Source organism: Ciconia boyciana, chromosome 11 (assembly GCF_034638445.1).
Source record: "Ciconia boyciana chromosome 11, ASM3463844v1, whole genome shotgun sequence".
In the NCBI taxonomy this organism is placed as follows: Eukaryota; Metazoa; Chordata; class Aves; order Ciconiiformes; family Ciconiidae; genus Ciconia; species Ciconia boyciana.
In genome coordinates, this window is record NC_132944.1 from 4,635,909 (window position 1) to 4,657,860 (window position 21,952).

The 21,952-nt window shown below is 49.4% G+C and overlaps 1 protein-coding gene across 1 annotated transcript in view; it reads right to left on the reverse strand.

Annotated features, from left to right (window-relative positions):
• Nucleotides 1–21,686, reverse strand: part of BSN (bassoon presynaptic cytomatrix protein) — a 96,615-nt gene extending 74,929 nt beyond the window's left edge. Inside the window, exon 1 of the mRNA XM_072875699.1 lies at nucleotides 21,499–21,686. Coding sequence (XP_072731800.1) covers nucleotides 21,499–21,686 — 188 coding nt within the window. The remainder of the gene's footprint in view (nucleotides 1–21,498) is intronic.
• Between the last annotated feature and the right edge of the window lie 266 nt (nucleotides 21,687–21,952).

The window sequence follows — 21,952 nt, forward strand, 5'->3', positions numbered from 1 at the left end:
ACTTCCCAGCTCAGTGAGAAATGGAAAAAAACTCACAGCAGCTACCCACAGCGGAAGTGTTTAGCAGTATATTAGTAGTTATCACTGTTTTTGCAGCTGGTATTAGTCGTACTAGCAGTCTGGCTTATTTAGTTCAAGTACCTTTCTTTAAATAAAGAGTGAATTTTTTGCTTAGTGAATTTTTTGCAAGCAAATCAATGTGAGGAGCACCATACCTCTGAAGCTGTGCTCCGTCAAGAGGAGCTGTCACACAAGGCACAGACAAGTTTACTACATTTCCTACCCAAAACAGAGCCTGTGGCTCCCTTGAAAAAACAAAACCCCATAAGAACAAATAAACAAGGTGCTGTTACTTTGCCTTGAGCATCATTCCTGGCGCAGAAGAGGGAGGAGGGCAGCTGGGCACTCGCTGCCCGGCGGGACAGTGCTGCTCCAGAGATGCTCTCCCGGCCCGGGATGGAGCTCCCTCCCAGCTCCCTTCACCTTTTCAGGTGCAAAGAAATGCCGTGCACCACCTCCATCCCGCTCCCAGCAGCGGTTTCATTCTGTGCGCTTATATCACCACTGCATTTATTTATTTTCTAATTATCCAAGATGCCTCAGCCGTCCCATGACACGGGCTGGTGTCTCTCACTTGCACCAGTTGAACGCGTCTGTGAAATTTTAAGACCAGAAGGAATCATCTGGTCGGTCAAATACAGCAACTAAATACAGGAGAGAAGCCCCAGGAAAGAACATGAGGATAGTCGCATGGACTCAGACGCAGGCCCACGCTTGTTGCACCTTTTGCTAGGACACTCCAATGTTTGTACGTCTTGTACCCATCTACAAACCCTTTTTTTGTTGTTACACAAGTCCAAACTGCAGCTCATCCCCTTTTTTCGTTACAGCCTTCTTTATCACTGATAAAAATATTAACTAGCACCAGGCTGCTAACTGGGTCCAAAGGAATTCCCCCCAGTGCTACTAGATCGTTCATTAACAATTAAACTGAGATGTCTTAATAAGGCAGGATTTCACCCGTTTGATGGGGGCTGTATTGATTTTGCACTGCCCTAATTGTTGAATTAGAAATATTGGGCGATGCTCCATCAAACATCTCCGCAGGGTCCAAATTCAGCAGCGCTCTCACAGTCACCAACAATGTTATAATTTTGTCCAAGTAAAGAATATCAAGTGTGTTTGATTAAGCTTATTAACGATTATACTGTCGAGGTTTCCATTTATTATATTCTGTCTATTAACGCCTTATCAAGAGAAGGTCAGGCAGGCAGCTCCATTAATCTGCCCACAATCACCAGCAGGTTGAGCAGCTGGGAAGATGCCATTTTCTTCCTCTTTTTTAATTTTTAAATTGAAAAATGATGGCTTTCTTCTTGCTTTCTAAACTCCCTCCATTTTCCAGCATAAAGCTGACACAGCCTCGAACCAGGCCACGGCCAGGCGCCTGCCCTGGTGCAGCCTCAGCACTGCCCACCGCCAGCCCTCTGCTCCGCCGCCTCTTGCCCAGCCTTCTCCAGGTTCGTTGGAGCTGAACTCTGTCTTTTGAACGTGGAGCATCAAACCGGCCAAAGCAGCACACAGCACCAGCCTCTGCTTTCTGCGGAGAGGAATACAGCATCTCACTGTCAAGAAGTATGCGGGGTAGTCCTCGGTCTGCAACATCAGAAGCCTGGGTTTCACTCCCAACTCTGCGGCGTAGCCGTACCACCTCTGTTCCCCTCCCTACGCTGTGAAAGAAGCATCTGCCCATCTCCCGACGTGAAGCACTGCAAAACACCCACAAAAATCAACCCTCAGCTCTGTGCAAGAGAGAAGGCTAAACGGCGAGGTGGCTTGCCACGTAGCCCAGAGCTAAAAATCACCCTGGCAGATTAATCTGTACCCAGGTCTCCTTCTCCGTCAGATACCTCTCCTGATTAAAAAGCAGCAGAACTTTCCTGGTTCCACTCGGGAACAAGCACAGATATGAAACCAGCCTTTCTATTTAGGGCTGGTGCAAATGTCCTGGCAGGCTGGGAGGAGATGGAGAAGGACTAGGAGGGAACAGCTGACTGAGATGATCAGAAGCATGAACAGCATAACGAAAACCAAGGGCAAAGCCATTCTCCAGAAAATGGAGCTCAGCAACGTAACGTGTCACAAGCACCTCGCATTTTTTTATGTCTGATTTTTTCGCTTCCATAAAAATGCCGGTTTTTCATTGAAATAACAAGAATTGGGAAGGCTTTAACAACAAAATCCTATTTAGAGCCAAACCAAATGTTAGACTTTCAGTTGGCTGGTTAAAGTTTAATTTCAGAAAAAGATAATTTATCCTAAACCTGACTTTTGATGGCATGGCCGTGCCAGTGAAAAGATGACAGTGGCTTTAGGAAAGACGAAAGCAAAACAGTGACATAGTATTGGTTTACAATCCCTTTCCAGTAAAGTGGTACAGCCTTCTTATTTGGGACTTCCTAGCCAAAGTCAGGGCCTGTAGAAGGGAATTGCTCTAATTTAACTCAGGTAAGTTCATTGGTGCCACTAAATTTTACAGATAAGACCCAAGCTTGGAGCCAGCATCCCAAGAGGTGTCAAGAGGTCCTTTTTCATACAAGACGCTAACTTGGGAGCAATAACCATCGCGAGGTAAATGCCAACACCGTTAACATCTTTGCTATAAAATCAAGTAATAATGATATCACACAAAATCTACACACACGGCTCATAACTCAAGTCTTGTTCAGGCGTGGTGTGTGGAAAAGTTCCAGAGAGAGCACGTGCATTGGTTTTCTCCTAATTTATCGGTTTTCTCCTAATTTCACGTCCCCCCCTTGAACACACTGGCCACATCCATCTGCTCAGCTGCCACCAAACCCCGGCAGCGCTCACATCCATGGGTCTTGGCATTCCTGGTCCGAGTAAATTCTTCAGGAGCTGCAGCCCTTTTATGCAACTGGGAATCATGGATTGCATCCCCTTCTCTGCCTGGTGCCAACTGAAATGGATCCCTGCTCGCTGGGAATTGATCTAATTACTGCATTATAGTAGATAAAGATAACATGAAAACAAACGGCACTATCACATGCCGTGCTCAGGCTTTCCAAAGAAGAGCTGGGTTTGTCCATGGAAGGGAGCTCCTAGCTTCACATCTGTATCAAAAGTAAGCAAAACAGGGACATGCAAGTCTTTTCTATTAGTAGAAAAAGAGGGAAAACAAATGACTGCTTACCTGCAGTAAAACCAAGGGTATCGGAAGCAAACAAATCAAGATGAAGCATGAAAAGAGAGAAGATGTGTAGACGCTCACACCCAAAAGAGGGAGGCTGGGTTAACGAACAAGAATTAGAGCTGCTCAGCTACGAGCAGAGATTTGACCTAGTTGGTTTGACTGAAACCCGATGCGAACATCCACATGACTGATTTTAAGAATCACTGAATATAACCTATTTAATAAAAAACAGGTAGCTAAGCAAAAGGGGAGTTGCACTCTAGGTCAAAATGGCACTGGGCTTGACTCAGAAAAACATAATTCCTAATGCTTACGGGTCGGCATAGGAACTGTGTGGGATAATATCAAATATTAGCTGGTATATACTTCCTATCAGCAAGTCAGACTAGAAAATAGGACATGCAGCCTTTTAATAAATAAACAGAAAAAGAAGCGTCTGATGTGGAGGGCCTCCGGTTTCAGCTACATGCACTGAAAATCTCACACTAGCGATGCTAAAACATCCTCTGAGCTTGGGAGTTTTATTGGTGGCGGCTTCGTAGCTCTCAAAGTGCTACATCCGACATGGGGAATCCTGTATCAGACTCTGCTTTGACAAAAAAAAAAGCAGTTACAGAATTAAAAATCAGCACCTGCTTAAATCCAAGTGCCCCCGACTTAATTACATTTATGTCCACGCAGGAGGAAGTTCATGCTGGAAATGTGTGTACTGGATGGTTTAAAAACAGCGAATGCCACACAGCTGAAAACAAAATAGAAAATATGAAACGGTGGCTAGAAACTGTCAGGGAGTATTTTATTAGATGGCAACACAAGCACTCTTGTGAAAGGCCACGGTGTTCAATGGCTTGCTTTTGTGAGCAGTGGAAAAACCCTGTTCTCCTGCAGCTTTGTGCTCCAGGGTTGCTTTATCCCCGTCAAATACGATGCAGCTTCTGTCAGGCATTTTCCCCGTGACCAAGGCATCCCCAATGCGCATCTCCTGATGCTGGATAGTATACTTCAGCTCCTGCTCAAGGCTTTCACCCAATCTGGGCAATCACTCGGGTCCCTAACCTCCACCCACGTACCTGTTCTCATAAATAGAGAGGAACATGATATCCTCGAGTCCTCTGCCTCCCCGTTAAACCCCACTGGGATTGGGGTTCAAAGAGGGGCTGCCAGGCAGGCGGTGGCATAAGCCACTTGCACTTAACGCACCAGACTAACGACCTTCCCCAGAGGAACCGCGTCCCAGCACGATGCTGCCGTGTGGCAAACAGCACCGCAATGCACGGCATGCCCCCTTCCTCCTCTGGCCCCCAGTTTTGCAGAAGATAACACACTTAGCGCTGCTGTCAGCTTTTCCCTTAGTTTAAAATGCAGAGGTCTACGCAATCCATGGAAAGGTAACAAGAACCAGAAGTTTTCCAGTTTACATCTACATTATAGGTGCCTGACTTGGTATACTGCAAAGTCAAGATTAGGAAGAGCCTCAGTCCGCCACAAACCAGTTATTCTCCATCTTATTAGCATCATGTCTAGTTCAGCTGAGAATCAGCAACAGGCTAACACATCAATGCCACTCATGCTGCTGTATAAAGCACGGTTGTTGAGAAGCATCTGCCGTCTTATTAGCTGAATCCTATGTACCAAAAGAGGGTTTTATGACTGATTTAAGCTCTAAATAAACATTTACTTGCTTATTTTTGTTCCCACGCATTGCCTTTTTGTTTGTGAATCATTATCAATTGCAGTTGGACTAGATGATTGTTGCAGGTCCCTTCCAACTGAACTATTCTATTCTATTCTATTCCAACTTTGCTATGTGACAAATAAATACTTAATTTGCACCTAACTTGGCCCTGGTTGAGCTAAGAGCCATTTCCCTTAGGGAGCTTTGCAACAGAAAACCAGAGCAAGGGCTGCTCGCACCCACCAGCCCAGCATCCCCAAACTTCTCTCCGGAGAATCCCAAGATCTGACATCTACTAGTCACCCTACGTAGCCCATGATGAACATCTGCAACTGAATGCAAGGCAACTGATCCCCATAGAGTCCAGAGCAGCCTCTATGAACCCCAAGACCTGAACTGGAGTCAGGGGAGGCTTTTGCATACCTCCCACAAGCCCCGGCAAGCCAGAAAGTCACCAAGTGACTGGCAGAGCCCCACGTGCTGCTCTTTCAGCTGCCAATGCGTGCAATGTGCAGCCACCGCTGCCAGGATCTTGGCCAAGCCCCTCAGAGCCACCGGTAACTGGCATGACAGAAGAGCCTGCAGGTAATGATCTCAGTCCAATATATATCAAAGAGATTTCTTCTGAGATAGCTTTGCAGGAGCAGGCACACTGAAGGTTGAAAGATTTGAACAGGTCTCCTTTTCAAGTGATATAAGTGTTGCTGAGAACATTTATGATCTTGAACTTCAAAGCATTAAAATCTCTCGGGGATAAGTGGGGTGTCCGATATCCATTCTGCCTCAGCGTCAGGGAAAATCTGTTTCCTCTGTGATAGCAGAAAACTACATGTAAATCTTCCGGAGACAGAGTAGAAGCCACTTCTTGATTGTGATGCAATTAGCTGCGTGGCGTGGGAGGATTGGCACAGCTAGCCACTGAGAGCCAGGAGGGTGCAGATGCAAAGCAGGAGCCCTGACTCCACCGTGCCTGGAGAAACGCCGTCCCTGGGGTGAACGTGGAGCTATTAGAAAGGTCCACTGGATTTCTGATCCAGCGTCTGCATCTCTCTGGGCACTTAGGAAGTATCTGAAAGATATAAAGCAAGGAGGAACGGTAGCTCTTCCAGTGTATGGGTGCAGTCAACTTTGGACCATCGGTGCAGGTGAACAGCAGCCTTGGAGCCCTTGAGGAGAGCTGGAAGGAGAGGAGGCAGCGGGCAGGCCAGCCGCTGGCCCCAAGGATGCTGTCGAAGGGGACGATGCTCAGCAGAGCTGCCCGGCTGCAGGACTCTTTAGGTCCCCCGCTGTTGAGCATACCAAACTCCACATTAATTCAGGTGGGCGCTGGGGGTGGCCATGCTCAGGGGATGCTGCAGGCTGGACAGTAAAGCGGGCTGCTGCCTGCAGAGCTCCTCTCCTCTTTATTGCAGGGCTTGGCAGGTCTGCAAGAAATGATGAAGGGCCCTGCCACAGGGATACAGCCGTGACCAACACCAGGGAGCACGCAGAGAAAGGGTGGCTAAAATGGGGATAAATGTCCCCAGAAGTCACAGTGAGGAGTGGGCTGACAGCCGTCCCTTCAATCTGCTTTCAACGTGTGGCCTCCATCTCCTTCCCAGGTCCAACCGATTGCTGTGAGCAAGTCATTTATGCATGTTAAAAATAATATAATTTATAAAGGGTCATGACAACCTTGAAAATACTGCGGACACCAGAAAGGACAAGTATGATGGGTAGAGTACCCCAGCCAAGGAGCAACCGCTCCCCTCTGCCTCCATCCACTTCCATCTTATAACCGAGCTCCAGCAATTAAACGGTAAAAGAGCTGATTGCCACAGTCACATTTAACTAAAGACCTTCGTTCCAGGAAAGCTATGAGCACAAATTACTGCGCTGTATTTATGAAGAGCCGGCAAAGCCAAAAGACAAACCACGGCGTGAAGCTAAGGAATTTTTATGGCACACGGTTCATGAAAGCTTATCTTGTACATCTATGCTTATAAACCCCTCCCTCGAGAGCCTCTCTGATTTTAATTGGCAGCAACACAATTTTCTGTTTAGGTTGTTAACTATTCCCTGAAGCAATGCAGAACAAAGCCACTTGCTCTTGACTTAGTCCTGCAACATGCACGGTGCCTGCTTTGAGATGCCAAAATTGACGACAGAAACTTTCAGTAACGGTGACCATAACAGACTCAGCTTCAATCTATTTGCAGGACTGGAAAAAACACACAAATACACAACTACTATAATATTTAGATTTAAATGGGGGAAAAAAATAAATCAGAAAAAGTGAGAAAGTTTCTTAAAAAGAAATTAAAAGCAGCAGGTGGAAGGGTAAGAAAAGGAAGTTTCCGCGGCTCCTGTTAGCATATCAGGCCCTCAAGCAAACCACACACTATCAAGAAAGGGTTTAAGACATGGCCATAACAAGACAACATAATTAAAGAGTGGAGCAAATAAGGCTACAGGAGTGAAAGGAAATCCTTCAAAAAGTAAAAATTGTATCTAGATGAGAAAAAACAAAACAAAACAAAACAAACAAATTTTGGCACATTAAATTTAAAGCCCTAATAAAGCATACAAAAAGAAGTCCCTGAAGGAACAACTCGTAAATTGGGCCAAAAAAAAAAAAAAAATTTCTAAAACTTTAGAAATAGAAGATCTGCCAAAGAATCTGGAAAACTGAAAGAAGATTGAAATGCAACAGAAATATTTAAGGAATGCAAGACTGTAAAAGAAAAGATAAATCCAACCTTTGCCATGCTGTTTGCTAAGGAAAAATTTATGAAGATTCCCACACCGGAACTGATTCATATACAGGATTAATCTGAAAAATTGTCTCAGTAGAAGAAATGTTAGGATAAAAATCTAGAAAGCAAGAAGGAAAAAAAGAAGTAAAAGATGGTGAAATAAGGGGAAGCCTTCTTGTGGGTTAATAACTGATCGATTTAGGACTCCAAGGATAAGGGTAGATGGTCAGGTTTTCATAACTAGAGTTGCAGGACCCTGCCATGGGATAAACGGGATATATTCATAAATGCCCTGGGAAGGAGGGGAATAACAAAGGGACAAGTTTGCTGAGCCATACAAATGTATTCAGAGTATTCAAAGCTAAAACTGAATGCAAAGAGTTTTAGAAGGCTCTCCTGAAACGGATGTTTCGAAACGCCGTGGCAGGTGAAATCCAAGGTCAAGAAATGCAGAACAATGCACAGAAGATAAGACAACCATAGCCACGCGTAGTGATGGGCTCTAAATGAGATGTTGCCACTCTGCAAAGAGTTCTTCAAGCCATTTTGGACAGTTCTCAGAAAATGTCAATTTCAAGCTCATCAACAAATATAGAACGATCCACAAAAAAACAGACAATTAAGTTATTTTGGGAAAAATGCATTCTGGAAAGCAATTCAAAGAGAAGAGGCAGAGGCAGCCCATTCCCTTGACTTGCTTCTGCCTTCCCCCCGCCTCGGAGAGTGGCACGAAGGTCTGGTTTTGCAAGGCTCCCTTTTGAGTTTCAGGCTTGATTCAGTCCAGGAGCTGGAGGGTTTTCTGCAGCTGTTGGCCCGCTGTGGGTAAGTGCTCTGACACCGAGAGCGGTTTGCTGCTGGCGGGTAAAAAGGGGTCAATCCCAGGGGTCTGGCTCCACCAGGACAGCATTCATGGTCCTGTCCACACCACCCACGGGTCCCTGTGCTTCTACGAAACCTCCAGCAGCAAGAAGTTGGTATTTGACCATTAAGAAGCTGGGGAGACTGCAGGGCCCTTTTTTTGGATGAGTTCCACCCATGCTCCAAAATTAAAAGCTGATGCAAAAAAAATGTATCATTATCCATCTCCGTGACAGCTTGAGTCAACCGAACTCAGCCCGGAACGAGGAACAACACTCATTCCAAGCATAAAAAATAGGAAGATCCATCAGAAAGAGAAGTGCTGTTAAAAAAGAGGCGGTAATGATATACCAGAAAGAAACCAGCTTGTATTTTTAGAAAAAGGAAAGAAAAACTCCGTTAAAACAGCAATTTCCAGGAGAGGAAATCAGACTACCCTACTGTGGAGAGACAAACAGCTCCTGGTGACTGCAGCGAGCAGCCACAGAAAAATCCTGACTTTGCACACCTATTTGTTTGAGCCTGGGCAAATGAAACACGAGACCTAATATATTTTCGTGTGTGTGTCTGTGAAAAATTGTAGCATTTTTATCCACCCTGCAATTGTGTCTTTGCACCTCACAGCATTTTGACCATCTCATAATTGTCCCTCTAACTCTTCCCCAGGCCATTTAGGTCCTTAATTTTTTTTTGGTTGCGTCAGGTTAGCAGGAGAGCTGACATCTAAGGTGTGGAAGAGCAATCAAGAGAAGATCATTTGGGCAGGGACTGAGGGAACAGTGATCAACTCCTGTCCTCCCTGAAGAGCTCCAAGTACTGCGCACGTAGAGGGGTACACGGCAAAACTGATGAGCCCACATTTTCCCGCAAGGAGGAGAGCTTCGTGTCCAACACGGCCAGATACCATTTGACAAAAACTTCACGTCAGGTTGTGGTTGTCAGAAACACTTCTCAGCTGCAGAAGTTTCTCCATCCCTGATGTTCTCCACACCGGCACATGTGGTCCAATAATGTCTATTATTGGAGACAAGACCGTGGTTGCAAGTGCCTGCTGGGGACGCTGCCCTGGGGCTGCCAGCCAACTGCCTTGTGCAGGACAGGGTCAACACAGTTGTTTGTATGTCTTAGATTTCCACTTTCTGGTTTTCAGAGATTTGAATTGGAAGCTCAAATGTGAATGGTAAATCAAACTCGGAATTAACTACATTTTCGTGTGTAACACTTGTTATTCACAACAGGAAAGATAAAGCAAACCCAAAGAATAATACATTACCAATACTGTCAGAGACACCATCAACTTCAGGATTTCAAGCTGTTCAGTTTAAATGTACTTTTGAAATAGGAGAGTCTGAAATTCCCCTGCCAAATTCTTTATAGGATCAAAGGAAAACACTTCTCCAGCATCTGCAATTCTTTGAGGCGCCTTGTCCCGCACGCATTTCCCTGCCACACATACCTCAGACCAGAACATTTGTCCCCAAAGAGACTGACGCATCTGCATATTTGATGTATCTGTCCTCATGGTCCCATCAAAAGGCTTAGCTTGGCAGAAGTGGAAGCAAGTAAAATTTAAGGCTGAGAAGTTAACTTGATAAGTGAACTGGATTTTAGATATGTTGGTAAGTAAGAGGCATTCTATTACTACCCAAAGCAGCTAGTTGATTTTGTTTGCATATTTCAAAGAAAAAGAAATGTGTGATAATTTGTTAACTCAGAGTGTTTGGGACTGTATTTTTAGTTAAGCATAAATCAAAATTAAGTTGGTAATTATCAACATGGGTTGGATGAAACCGAGTTGTATAGCCATCAGGAATCATATCCTAATCCATTAACCAGTGCAGCTAGGAGATACTTCAAGATGAGAAAGGCAGATAAAATAAAGCACAAAAGGGATGCCTAAGCAGATACTTCTGTAGAGTTTTCTCCCAGAGTGATGTTTCTGGATGCCTTATTTTTGCCAGGTTAAGGTAGTCAATGGCATATAACATAGTAATACAGACCATCTTTTCCACTCAAACAAGAACCGATCTTCTATGATAATGTTAGTGTAACCAGTCCAAACCAAGTCTAATAAAGTGGGAAACGGGCTCTACCTGCTCTGAAAATCACCACCGTGAAAGGTTCGAAGGATGGCAAAGGACGACGTGCCCCCTCCGCTGCTGAGCCCTAGGTGGGAGGATCTCACCCAGAGGGAGGAGGGCAGGCTGGGGGTGCGCTTGCAGGGCCAGCAGACTGGAAGATCTCCACCCTATATAAATGGACACAACCCACCTTTCCTTGCACGCTTCCCCGCTACAGGATTCCCAAGCAAAACATCCACAACAACTTGCAGACAGGGGGGAAGGAGAAGGCTTGGAAATTTCCGCTCTTTAGGACTACAGAGCTGCCCTAAATACAAAGGACAGTCGGGGCAGATGCTGAGCAGCACGGAGTGATTTACAGCGATGTAAGCAGGACCCAGCATCGCCGCCTCACGTACGCCAGCGTCGGGAGTATTGACGGAAAGCTACGGATGCTGCCTGGCCCCGACGCAATGTGCTCTGGCACTATCTGCTGCAGACATCTCGCAGGTTCATATCAGAGGAGACGCAGCCCACGGATGTGTTTTGGGAGCAGCCTGACAGCGGTTTTCCCACCCTTGTAAGAGCCATTCCCAGGATTAGAGGAGAGCAGAGAAGGTCTGCAAGGGCAGCGGTCCAAAGGATCGCTACCAACTCCTGCCTGGTCCGTCGAGAAATCTTGATATGAATAGGTAAAAAGAAACCCAAAATACGGTGGCTTACCATCGGTGGGCAGAAGACAACAAAGCTGATGCACTTCAGAGGAAATACAGGGAAAATCTGCGCACCTCAAGGACAACACGTGGTTCGCTGTGTCCTATTGCTGGTCCTACGAGGACCACATTAATGGGTCCCAAACTCGGAGCCGCCCCGAGTCCCAGACTTGGAGTCAAGAGCACAACAGGGGTTACTGTAGACAAGCTACTGAAAAAGCATACTGCAAAATTAAAATGGAAGAAAATGCATTACTCTGTCCTGTAGACTTGGAGGTCGTTGCCAAGCACGACAAGAATGGTTTAGGCTGTAACCACCTCGGGTGCTTAAACTAACTAGATCAAACCCAGCCTGGCCAGGGCAACACGTGCTAGCGTCGCACTGCCCAACTGCAGCACAGACCCACCTGGAAAGGGTTCAAACCATCAGTGTTTACTCTGGCAGTTAACTGGGAGTTTAGTATTTAAAAAAAAAAATGGAAAAAGAAGGAAAAAACCCAACCAAGCAACAATTTGTCTCCCTAAGAAGATTAATAGGTGCATTTAAAGAAATCAGTCTGTAGGCTTAATGAGAAAGAGGCAGCAAAATCCTAAATGTGAGACCTCCTACGGTTTTTCAGTCCAGCTGTACAATCAAATAATAGTTTATGTAACTAGGATTGGAATAAAATAAATTAAAATTAATTTCATGTTTCATCAAAGGGAAAAGTACAGTTCAGAGTCAACGTGGAAAAAGATCTAGATCAGCCCTGCATTTTCCCCAAGCCTTTCATAAGCTTCGTATTATCAGCCGATTTGTTTTTTTCACAAGAGGAAGGCAAATTACCAAGTCCCTTAAGAACTTATTATAAATTTCCAAATTTCAACTATTCCTATTTTATAACTCATAACTTCACGTATCTGTAACAGAAATGTTTTCTTTAGGAAATGAAAGAAAAAAACCACCACGCTGTTTTTCCCAGGCTGCAATCTGTTTTTTCTGGTTTAAAAAAAAAAAAAAAAGTGGTTAACAGCTACATGTCAATCTTTGAAAGTAATTCCCACACACAATTTCATCCTTTCGCAGACATTAAATATGGCAAAATCTCTTCATAGTCCTCCCATCTAGACTGATGAAGGAAGGACGCAAGCTACCAACAGACTCCTTCTCATACTGGGGAGCCCACGGCAGACCCAGTTGGGTCTCACACGGGCTGGCGAGAGGGGCAGGACCCCTCTGAATCCATTTCATAGCTGCAGAAGACACGTCTAACATTTACTTCACGCCCACGTACAACTTCCAAAGACAGAGCACCCTGAGAAGGAGCACCCTGAGACTGTGTCAGAAGAGGTCTCCTAACAGAGCTCTAAATCCATACATAAAGCCAAATTCCAAAATAAATCCCCCCATTCACAATGCTACAATCCTCAGGAGAGCACTGGTCCTGCAAAGGGACATCCACTGGAGCCAGGTTTGGCGTCAGCCTCACGTCCCTCTTGGCAACTGGAGAAGCTTGTGAGCCCCCACTGCCAGGAAAGACTCAAAACAGGCTAAAAGGCGATATTCTACTGGCAGGGAAGAAAAAAAGGGAAAAAGGTTCAAAGGCTGCTCTCAGTTATTGACATCTGGCCTCTGAAAGTCTCCCTACCCTGTAATACCTACACAGACATCTGTGCCTCCGGCACCCGGGGCCGGACGGAGGAGGGCATGCCAACCTCAAACAGACTGGCTGAAACAGTGAATTTTGTCACATCTGCACCAGGAAACATTTTGGTCCAAGGTGATTTTTTTTTCTGCGGCCTTCAGAGAGCTGTCAAATCCTCATCTGAAAGCTATTCAGCATGGGAAACTGCTTTGTCATGTCTGAGAAACCATGGTCCCTGGCAGGTCCTGGAGCCAAGTGAAGAACGGTTAGCCATACCTGCTCAAAGAAACGCAAAATTCAGCAACATTTCTCAAGCAGCATGGATGCATTTTCCCTTTGAGCCATACAGTATCTGCTTGCTCTAGGTTGCATTTCAACTGTCAAAAAAGGGGGCAACCTGCTGAGAAGAGGGCAGGAGATGCTCTTCTTGTGGAGAGCAGCTAAGCATGCTGAGACAGCAAAGGTTCAGATGACTGCAGGTGGGACAGGCAGCACGTCACCGGCAGGAGATGGCAGCCTGCACCTCACATAAGGATTCAGAAGCTGCAGGATATCCTGGGCAGAAGTCACAGCACAGCACTGAAGCCTGCTCAGAGGGAATGAGAAAACACTGAGAAACACAGGGATGGCCTCGACGGTCTTCAGGGAGGAGAGGAAGAGCTCACGGGTCAGAGGAGCCTGTGCGGAGCTTGCTGCAACTCGGGAAGTCATTGTGCAACCCCGACGCAGCGAGAAGGCTTGGTGTCCATACCTTACCTCCTGTACCACCTGCTGCCCGGCTGCGAACACGGAGGAGAGGGGCATGGTGGACGAGGGTAGGACCATCACATCTTCTCCAAAGGCTCAGCTTCGAGTCCTGACCCATGTGCCAAGGGCTGCCCCCACTGCATCCTGGCCACGCAACCCGCCCCACCATCTGGCTGCGGAACCAGAAATGGGTGAACATCCCAGTCACCATCGCTCCCTGCTGTGAAACTGGCTGGCCAGGACGGCCCAAGCCCAAGTCTTCCCACACACCTGGGCTTGAAGGTGTCATTATCCCTCAGGGAAACATATGGAAGTTAAGCCACAGCTGCATGTCTCAAACACATGGACTACCACAGGCAAACCAAAGCTGCATTTTGGCTTTGCAAAATAGAGTATCTCATTTAAGATCTTAGTTGTTACCTTGTTAGCGGGACTATACGATGGGGTGTCTAATGGTGTCTACCAGTGGGTAATGGCCCAGAGGTCTCCTCCAGTCCTGTGCTCCTACCTTTGCCCACCGGTACCTTACACACCCTCTTACAGTCACTTGGCTCTTGGAGAACTGAGCCCATCGTCACCAAGCACTAACGGCTTCCGAGTGGAGATGTTCACCTCGTTGCTCTGGGGTAAAGGCGTAAAGGCTCTTCCTAACACCAGGAAGCGAGAGGAGGACAAGGGCAGGCTGCTGAGGCGACCTGTAAGCAATGGGTTTTCAAGAAGAACTGCTGCCACAGGAGACACTAAGGATGGGGACAGGAGAAAGGTCTGGGGACAGACTGGGCAGGAGAGGGGTTTTTAGTCTTGTAGCTCTTCTTAGAAGATGCCTAATACACTTTACCGCATTAAATATACACGCATTTTTCTTCTATAGACAATGACCTAGAAACACAACTAAATCATTTTTGACAAAAGAGAATGCACCAAACTATTTAATCACATCTTCATGGGGAATAAAGCCAGTATGAACAGCTAATCTGCTGTACATCACAGAAACTATAGTTCTGGGCTGAGGGAGACTGCATATTTTAGGACGTGAAGCTTTTATTTAAGGTTTGTGTGATCATATATCCCATCACACCCTCTGGTAAACTGCTGCTACACTTATTTATGCTCACTCTTTATATACCTTTTGTTGCCATTTGGCTAGGTTGGACCTCTAAACTCCAGATTTGGGTTTGCCTTTGTCAGCCATCGTGACTACCACCCAGTGCCAGAAGTTGGGCTGGATGTCATACCATTACTTCTCATCTCAAGCCAAACCATGACACTTTAAAAAAAAAAAGAGAAAACAAAACAAAACAAAAATTGCATTCAGACGTGGCGTTTCTTGACTTGGTGGATAATGTTCCCCTGCCTCTGAGGAGCTCAGCATGGGCAGGGAGCTGTTGTCTCCTGCCCCATCAACCCACCGTCCCCAGCCTGTTAATGGGGCCAGGGCCTATCTTTGATATCAGGCACGCATTAGTAAGATATAAAAAGGCCAAGAGTCAGCTAGATATCATCACCAGTATGCTTAAGTCATCTTTGACATTAAATATGAGCAGAGTACGGGTGAGGAGCCCCCCAGGAACATGCCTTCCAGCCTCGCTGTAAAGCACAGGCCAGCATTAGTAGGATGCAATGATACTGCTCCCTCTTGTAGGCTCCTAAACAGCTCAGCTGAGGTGCTGGGTGTTCTCAGCGAGGAGCCAGCTCACTGTATTTACAAAAACTTTTCAGCGTCACTGACATGAAAAGCAGTCCGACATGCCCAGTGATGACTGACAGGCTGCATAGCAGCACTTCGTGGTCATGCCAGAGCTCAGCACCTCCAGGCACTAAAAAAGACCAAAAAAAACTCTTCATAAGAACAGTCGTGCCCATGGATTGATGCAAAAATAACAAATCTGTCATTCAAACAGACGTTTGAAAACACAGCAATGGCTCAACAGCGACAATCTCGATCTCAAGAAAATACGTGCAACACTCATAACAGTTTACGATGTGTGGGACCGGGATGACCATCAGCACTTGCTGTCACTCACCAGCCGAAAAAAACCCGAGCAGCATCCAGGAACAGCAGCGCTCACCAGCGAAGACGACGTGATAATCTTATTTCCACATTTAGTGAAAAAAGAGAACGCCATTGACGTGGAGCCTGTTTCACCCTACTGAGCTACCTGGTTTTAGGAAATGCAGTTTGCACCCTGCCTGCCTGTCACATCCTCTCAGAGGTGCATCTCATACGCTAGGAAATGAGTCTGATATTGCAACAGGATTACCGGAAAAACACCCTCGGCTGATGGTGTGCCACTGTGCCAGTCACACCGGGGAATGGGTGAAGAGGGCTGCACAGAGAGGCAGGGCTTGCGGCAGGCAGGTTGTATTTTTCTAGCAAGTGGGTGTCCAGATGTACAACGGGTATTCCCCAAACCCATATAAACTGCAGGAATATGCCACGGCACTGAATACCTGTTTGCACTGAATTGGAAACATGATGGGAAGCATCAAATATGTGCTCAGTTCACACAGCAGAGAAAAGAAACAGCTTTATTCAGTCACGTTGGAGAAGCAGAAGCCAGCCCATCGTGCTGTTCGGCACGACACACGGCGTGGAGGGACCCACCGGTCCCAATGGATGCGGTCACTCGAGCTGCGGTACCGCTCCCGAACACCAACGCAAGAGGCTGAGCACCAGTGCTCGGGATTTCGGCACACAGAAAGCGGCCCTGCCACAGCTGCAAACTGCGCAAGAAGGAGCCAAAGAGTCCTCCAGCTTTTCAACCAGCACGAGCCAACAGAGCGAAGGAAATCAACCCTTCCGAATTCTTCCACGTCTTTCTTCCTGAGCAGAAGCGGACAGCGTAGGTACATCCAGGAGCCCCTCGCACAGCAAAAGCAAAGGGCGAACAGGCATGCCTTCAGCACAACATTCAGGTTGGTTTCAGCAGTGAGAAACCCCAACCTGTGAAGCAGATTGCAAATCTGTGTATTTGTTTTGGAAATAAAGGCATTAATATTTGATGCCAAACATTCTGAATATTGATGAGCACGTTCACAGAAGAGGTTTTGGAGTTACTTAAGCACCCAGAATTGTGCCGTCTAAATTCGGTGGCCTAATGGCTGCTGTCAGAGCTATCAAAAGTACGTAAAACACCGCTTGCTAAAGGGAAGGCGCGTTGCAGCTGACACCGTCCGCCCATCACGGGAGAGCAAAATGAATTGAAGCCCAGTGGGATATTTAACACAGCAAATATTTTGACTTGATCCGTCAAGTAAGCCATTTTGTACTCCTCCTTTTACCTTTTATTTTGCTTACACAAGGTTTATGAGCTTGAAACATTGCATATCTGTTCTCCTCCTCCTCGCTTAAACCCAGCCTCAGCTCCGTCCTGACCCTCCAAATCTCTTATACCAAACAGACTAACACTTACTAAGCGCAGGTGCATGGCAGGCTTTTCCAGAGTGCCAGTCCGCAGCTCAGCAAAAGGCCAGGAAAAAGCTATTTTAACATTTGAGGAAAAGGTTTTCCAGCGATGCCTCCGACGGCAACGTCTCTGCACGGTCCTGCTCAGGGCTCAGTCTCTTTGGGGACAGCAGCGCATGGAAACAAATATGGAGCTGGCTCTCCAGAGAAGTGTGAGCCCTGCCCATAGCCTGGTTTTCCACCACACGGTCTTGTTTTATTTCCAGCACAGACATATGAAAATGGACATCAACTGCCCATTTCTGCAAGCTTGTGAAAAGTGCTCATTTAAAAAGAAATGGGCACACTTGATTTTTTTAAAAAATTACTTTTATGTATATGTTTATTACCTATCATTGCTGTGGTACTTATGGCAAGAAAACAAGCCAATACCCAGCAAATGCAAGTGAGCTACCAACAGGGCAGAACGGAGCATCTGAATGCACAAACGTTTTTTCCAAACTTGAGCTATTTTCTCTAATTTGGAGGAGTGCTTCCTTCAGTCCTGTTTCTACTATACTCTTTCCTATCACCTGATTTTTTACTTCAAGCTCCACTGCCTGCCAAACAAGTTGATGCTGATTGTATAGCAGGGTAAACAGGATCAACACTTGACTTGCCGTTTCAAGCCAAGCAAAGGCTTCGGGGGAGCGCTCACAGCACACACCGGAGCTGCTGCCACGCAGTACTGGAAACTTCCCTTCCTGACCACTTCAAGACCTTCAACTCGCAGCAAGCCTACCTGGAGACTTGAGAAATTCTGGGGTATTCAGTAAAGCGGCTTCTTCATCACAGAAAGCAAAGGTCCCGGCGGTCTCTGCCGTGGGAGAAAGCTTCCTCCCGACCTTGAAGCCCAGCAGCCAGCCCGGCTGTTTGCAACACACATCTCCCAGGCTCCAGAGGAACAGCGATGCTAAAAGCACTGCTGCTCCCACCGACAGCCCGGGTATTTGTGGCCGGTCCTCAACGCTTCCCAGGAGACCAACCCTCTTCCCCTCTCCCATCCTTCAGCCTTAGCTCATGCATCCCGGCGTCAAAAAAAGTCTTTTATAAGCTCCAGGGCTGAGCAGCAGACAGAGCGAAAACCTGAATGAATTGGGCATAAATCAGGCACAGACAAATACGGTCAGAAGCAGCAATAAAGTCTCTCTTCAGGATACCAGGAAAACCAGCCACCTAAAGCGCGGTGCCCCAAGCTACGTTTCTAAACTTGGGATCATCCCTGCTCTGCCATCCAACCCCTCTTCATCAGTCCCTCAAGCTGCACCGTAAAATGAGCTTGTCCCTTGTGCTTAGGGGGTCTCTTTGGAGGAGCAGACCAGGACTCCGCTGCCAGGCAGCTGCAAAGTTTTCAGTCCGAATGCACCTGCAACCAATTTGTGTTCCTTTGATCCCACGGGTTAATAACGCTCCATCTTTTCATCTCCTCCCAGGCAACAGAGGCTCCGTTTGTCCAGGCCGACTAACAGCAGCCCTTCCCTCCCTCCTCTGATTCAGCATCACCTTGCCCGAGTACCAGAGCTGGGCACAACCCCCCTAGGTGAGATTTTAGCAGCGCCTTGCACGAGGGTAAGGTCTTCCCATCTGTGCTGAAAATACCTCGCCTGATGCAATCCTGCACCGCATTTGCCTTTTTCAGAGCTGCACCCCGCTGGCAGAGCCTAACCGTCTCACGGCCAAGCACCGCACGCATCCTCCCTTCATCCTCCAGCACCTCCGCTCCCCGGCCCTGCCGCGCCTCGCCCAAAGCACGCAAGCAGAAAATCAAAGTTTCTAAATATCGGTAGATGTTGCAACCTGGTGAGGAGACGTTACTTCTATAGGATGTTTTCTACTCTCTGAAGTCTCTCCATAGTGTACGCACAGTTTCTTGAAAACAATTATTATGAATTTAAACGCAAGACCCCGAAATCCAGCATACCACATAGAAGGTGGTCAGACTATTTCCTATAACACAAAGCAAGTTGTGAAAAATTACACAGAAAAGCAACATTACTACAGTTTGCACTGGCTTGCGTACACATTTAGGTTACTTAATTCAGAGAAAAAAAATAATTGCCCAGATATTGAGAGAAATTCACTTTCCCTTGTCACTTGGGATTTCTGGAGTGGCACTTTTTGCACCGCACACCCGCTGCTCGGTCAGCACGAGCCGTGCTTTGCTAAACCTCTTACAACATCTGGTCTATCTTATGTGCCCACTCCTGCATCTCAAAAAGACGACTTTCTTCTTGACGCCTGTTTTTTCCTTCGTTTCCACTTTGCTACCTTGAATTAGAATCCCTCAGCGTTATCTCGGCTCCCCACACCCCTCCCACACTCAGTTTTTAAACACTGGTACAGATCAGCATCTTCCCCATCCCACCGCCGCTCCGCAGCAGCCTTCACCGCCAGCCCGCAGAGCCCTGCACAGCCCACCTCTTTAATTGCATTAATTAATTGCAAGGGAGGGCAGCTCCCCGGCAGCAGCTCCCCAGGAGAGGCAGGAGCGTCAGCTCAGCGTGCGAGGGCTTGGGCACGGCTGGCCAAACCAACCTGGTGTTTCTGGCAGGAGAGGAGCGAGGATGGCCAGCGCTGCAGGACTGTGCTCCTCCATCCCGCCAGCTCCCTGTGCTCCGGGACTCCCGAAGCCCCCGGGACCCCCAGCCCCGCTACCCAACAGCAAACGCAGACCCCGGGCAGCAACGGGGGAGCCCCGCAGCAGCACCAAAAACGGACAGAGACGGCAGATCTGCACGGCTCCCTCGGCTGATCTTGTTACGCCGGCCTAAATAGCCATGTGGGTATTTAATTTTAAATTGTTACGAGCAGCCTATGAACAAGTTCTCTCTGGCAGAGTCTGAAGCAGAGGGGTCGGTGACTCTTTAGCAAGTGGAACTGGAAAAACAGAAAGGAAAACGGGCACGATTTCGCTCAGGGGTGTTTTTTCACACGCCCTGTGTAAGAGCTAACAGAGATTTTACAAAGAAAAGCCTGCCCGCAGCTTGGCCACCCTGTACGATCCCTGAATCCTGTCTGGATGTTAAGGTGCAGCCTGCAAGCAGCGATTGCAGCCCACCGGCTGGGAGCGAGAGGAAAGCACTGCCAGGCGAGACCACAGCCTCCCGTTCAGGCTCCCGCTTGCATTTTCCCCATTTGAAATAACACGACCGGCAACGCAAGCAGAGCTCATCGCTGCACGGGCGAGGTGGAGAGCCCGAAACGCCGCTGCCTCGGCCACGCGCCGTAGGCAAACTGCCCACCGAGGCAGACTGTCCCCCACATCCCTCTGTGCAACTTTCTGCTCCTCACGTTTATTTTTCCAGATAGCAGGATATTTTAGGATCGGCTTTTTTTTAAAGGAATATCTCCAATCCCACGCCCGCTTCCGAAGCATCTCCCTCCCGGCCGGCGCTGCCTGGCAGAGGGAGGGCGGCTCGGCGCGGTTCCCCGTGAGGTTTTGCACCGATGACTCCCGGCAGGGCTGCACGTCCCTCCTGTTACATAACGACCTTTCCCATTTGGGGCCGGCTCCAGTTGGGGTGGCCGAGTTTGGGGCGCTCGCATGCCCCGGTGCTGTCAGCTGTGTGCCGCCGGGCACCGTCCCCCCACCCTGACCGGAACCCCCAGCCCGGGCTCCCCAACCCTGAACCACAACCCTCCCTCCTCCTAACCCCGCTCCCCGTGCGGCCGCCCCGGCCTTCGCTGCCCGACCTCTGCCCGCCAGGCAGCACCCACCTTTCTCCTGCCCCCCAAAACGCTGCACTCCTCACTGAGGGCGCGCCATCCCTCTCCCGCACCCAGCCCCAAACCACACCCTTGCCTTCCCCCAGCACCCACGGGTGTCCCCGAGCTGCCAGCTCCCCTGGGGCTGCACCCTCCAGCAGCGACCTGCCTTGGGCGCCTCCGACTTCTCCCTAAGCCCCATCCACCCCCCTGGCCTGCCCGCACCCCCGCCTTCTCCCTGCCTGCCCGCCCGCACCCCACACGGCTGCACCCCGGTCTCCCATCGGTTTGCACCCCTCGCACACCCCTCTCTTTCCCCGCCTGCCTGCAGGCACCCCACAGCCCTGCACCCAAGCGGCAGCTCCTGCCCGCGCCCCCGCCACCCCCTGCACCCCGACCCGCAACCAGCACGCCTGCGCCTGCCACACCCAAAACACGCGTGCCCCAAACCCCCACGCCCAACGCCCTGGCACCCAGCTCTGCCCCCCGCGCCCGCACCCCCGCCCCAGCCCCGCGCCCACCCACGACCCGCAGCGCACCTGCTCCCGCACCCCCGCGCCCCCGCCCCGCCCGCTCCTGCGCCCACGCCCCCCGCTCCCCCCCGCCGCCCGCCTGCCCCATCTGCTCCCGCGCCCCCACGCCCCCACGCCCCGCACCGGCCCGCTCCCGCCCCCGCTCCCGCCCCCGCCCCCGCTCCCGCTCCCGCTCCCCGCGCTCTGACCTGGGCCCGGCCGCGGGCGCGCTGCCCGGGAGCTGTCCGCCGCCGCCCGGTGCTGAAGGCGGCTTGGCGGGGGCGGGCGGCGGCGGCGGCGGCGGGGCCCCGCCGGCGGCGGCGGAGGCGGCGGCGGCGGCGGCGGGCGGCAGCTGCCCGTCGTCGCCGCCGCCCTCCAGGCTGGCCTCGTTGCCCATGGCGGGCCGGGCGGGACCGCTCCCTCAGCGCAGCGCCGCCTCCGCCGCCATCAGCCCCGCGCCGCCATCGCCGCCTGCCCCGCCGCCCCGCGCATGCGCCGCCCCGCGCCCGCCCGCCCGCTCGCGCCGCGGGCACGCGCGCCGCCCGGCCAATCGCCGCCCGCCGCCCCGCCCTCCCCCGCTCCCTCCCCGCCGGCACGTGCCCCCCCCCCCTCGGGCGTGCGCCGGGGCAGCCAATGGCGGCGCGAGGCGACGGCGGGCGCGCG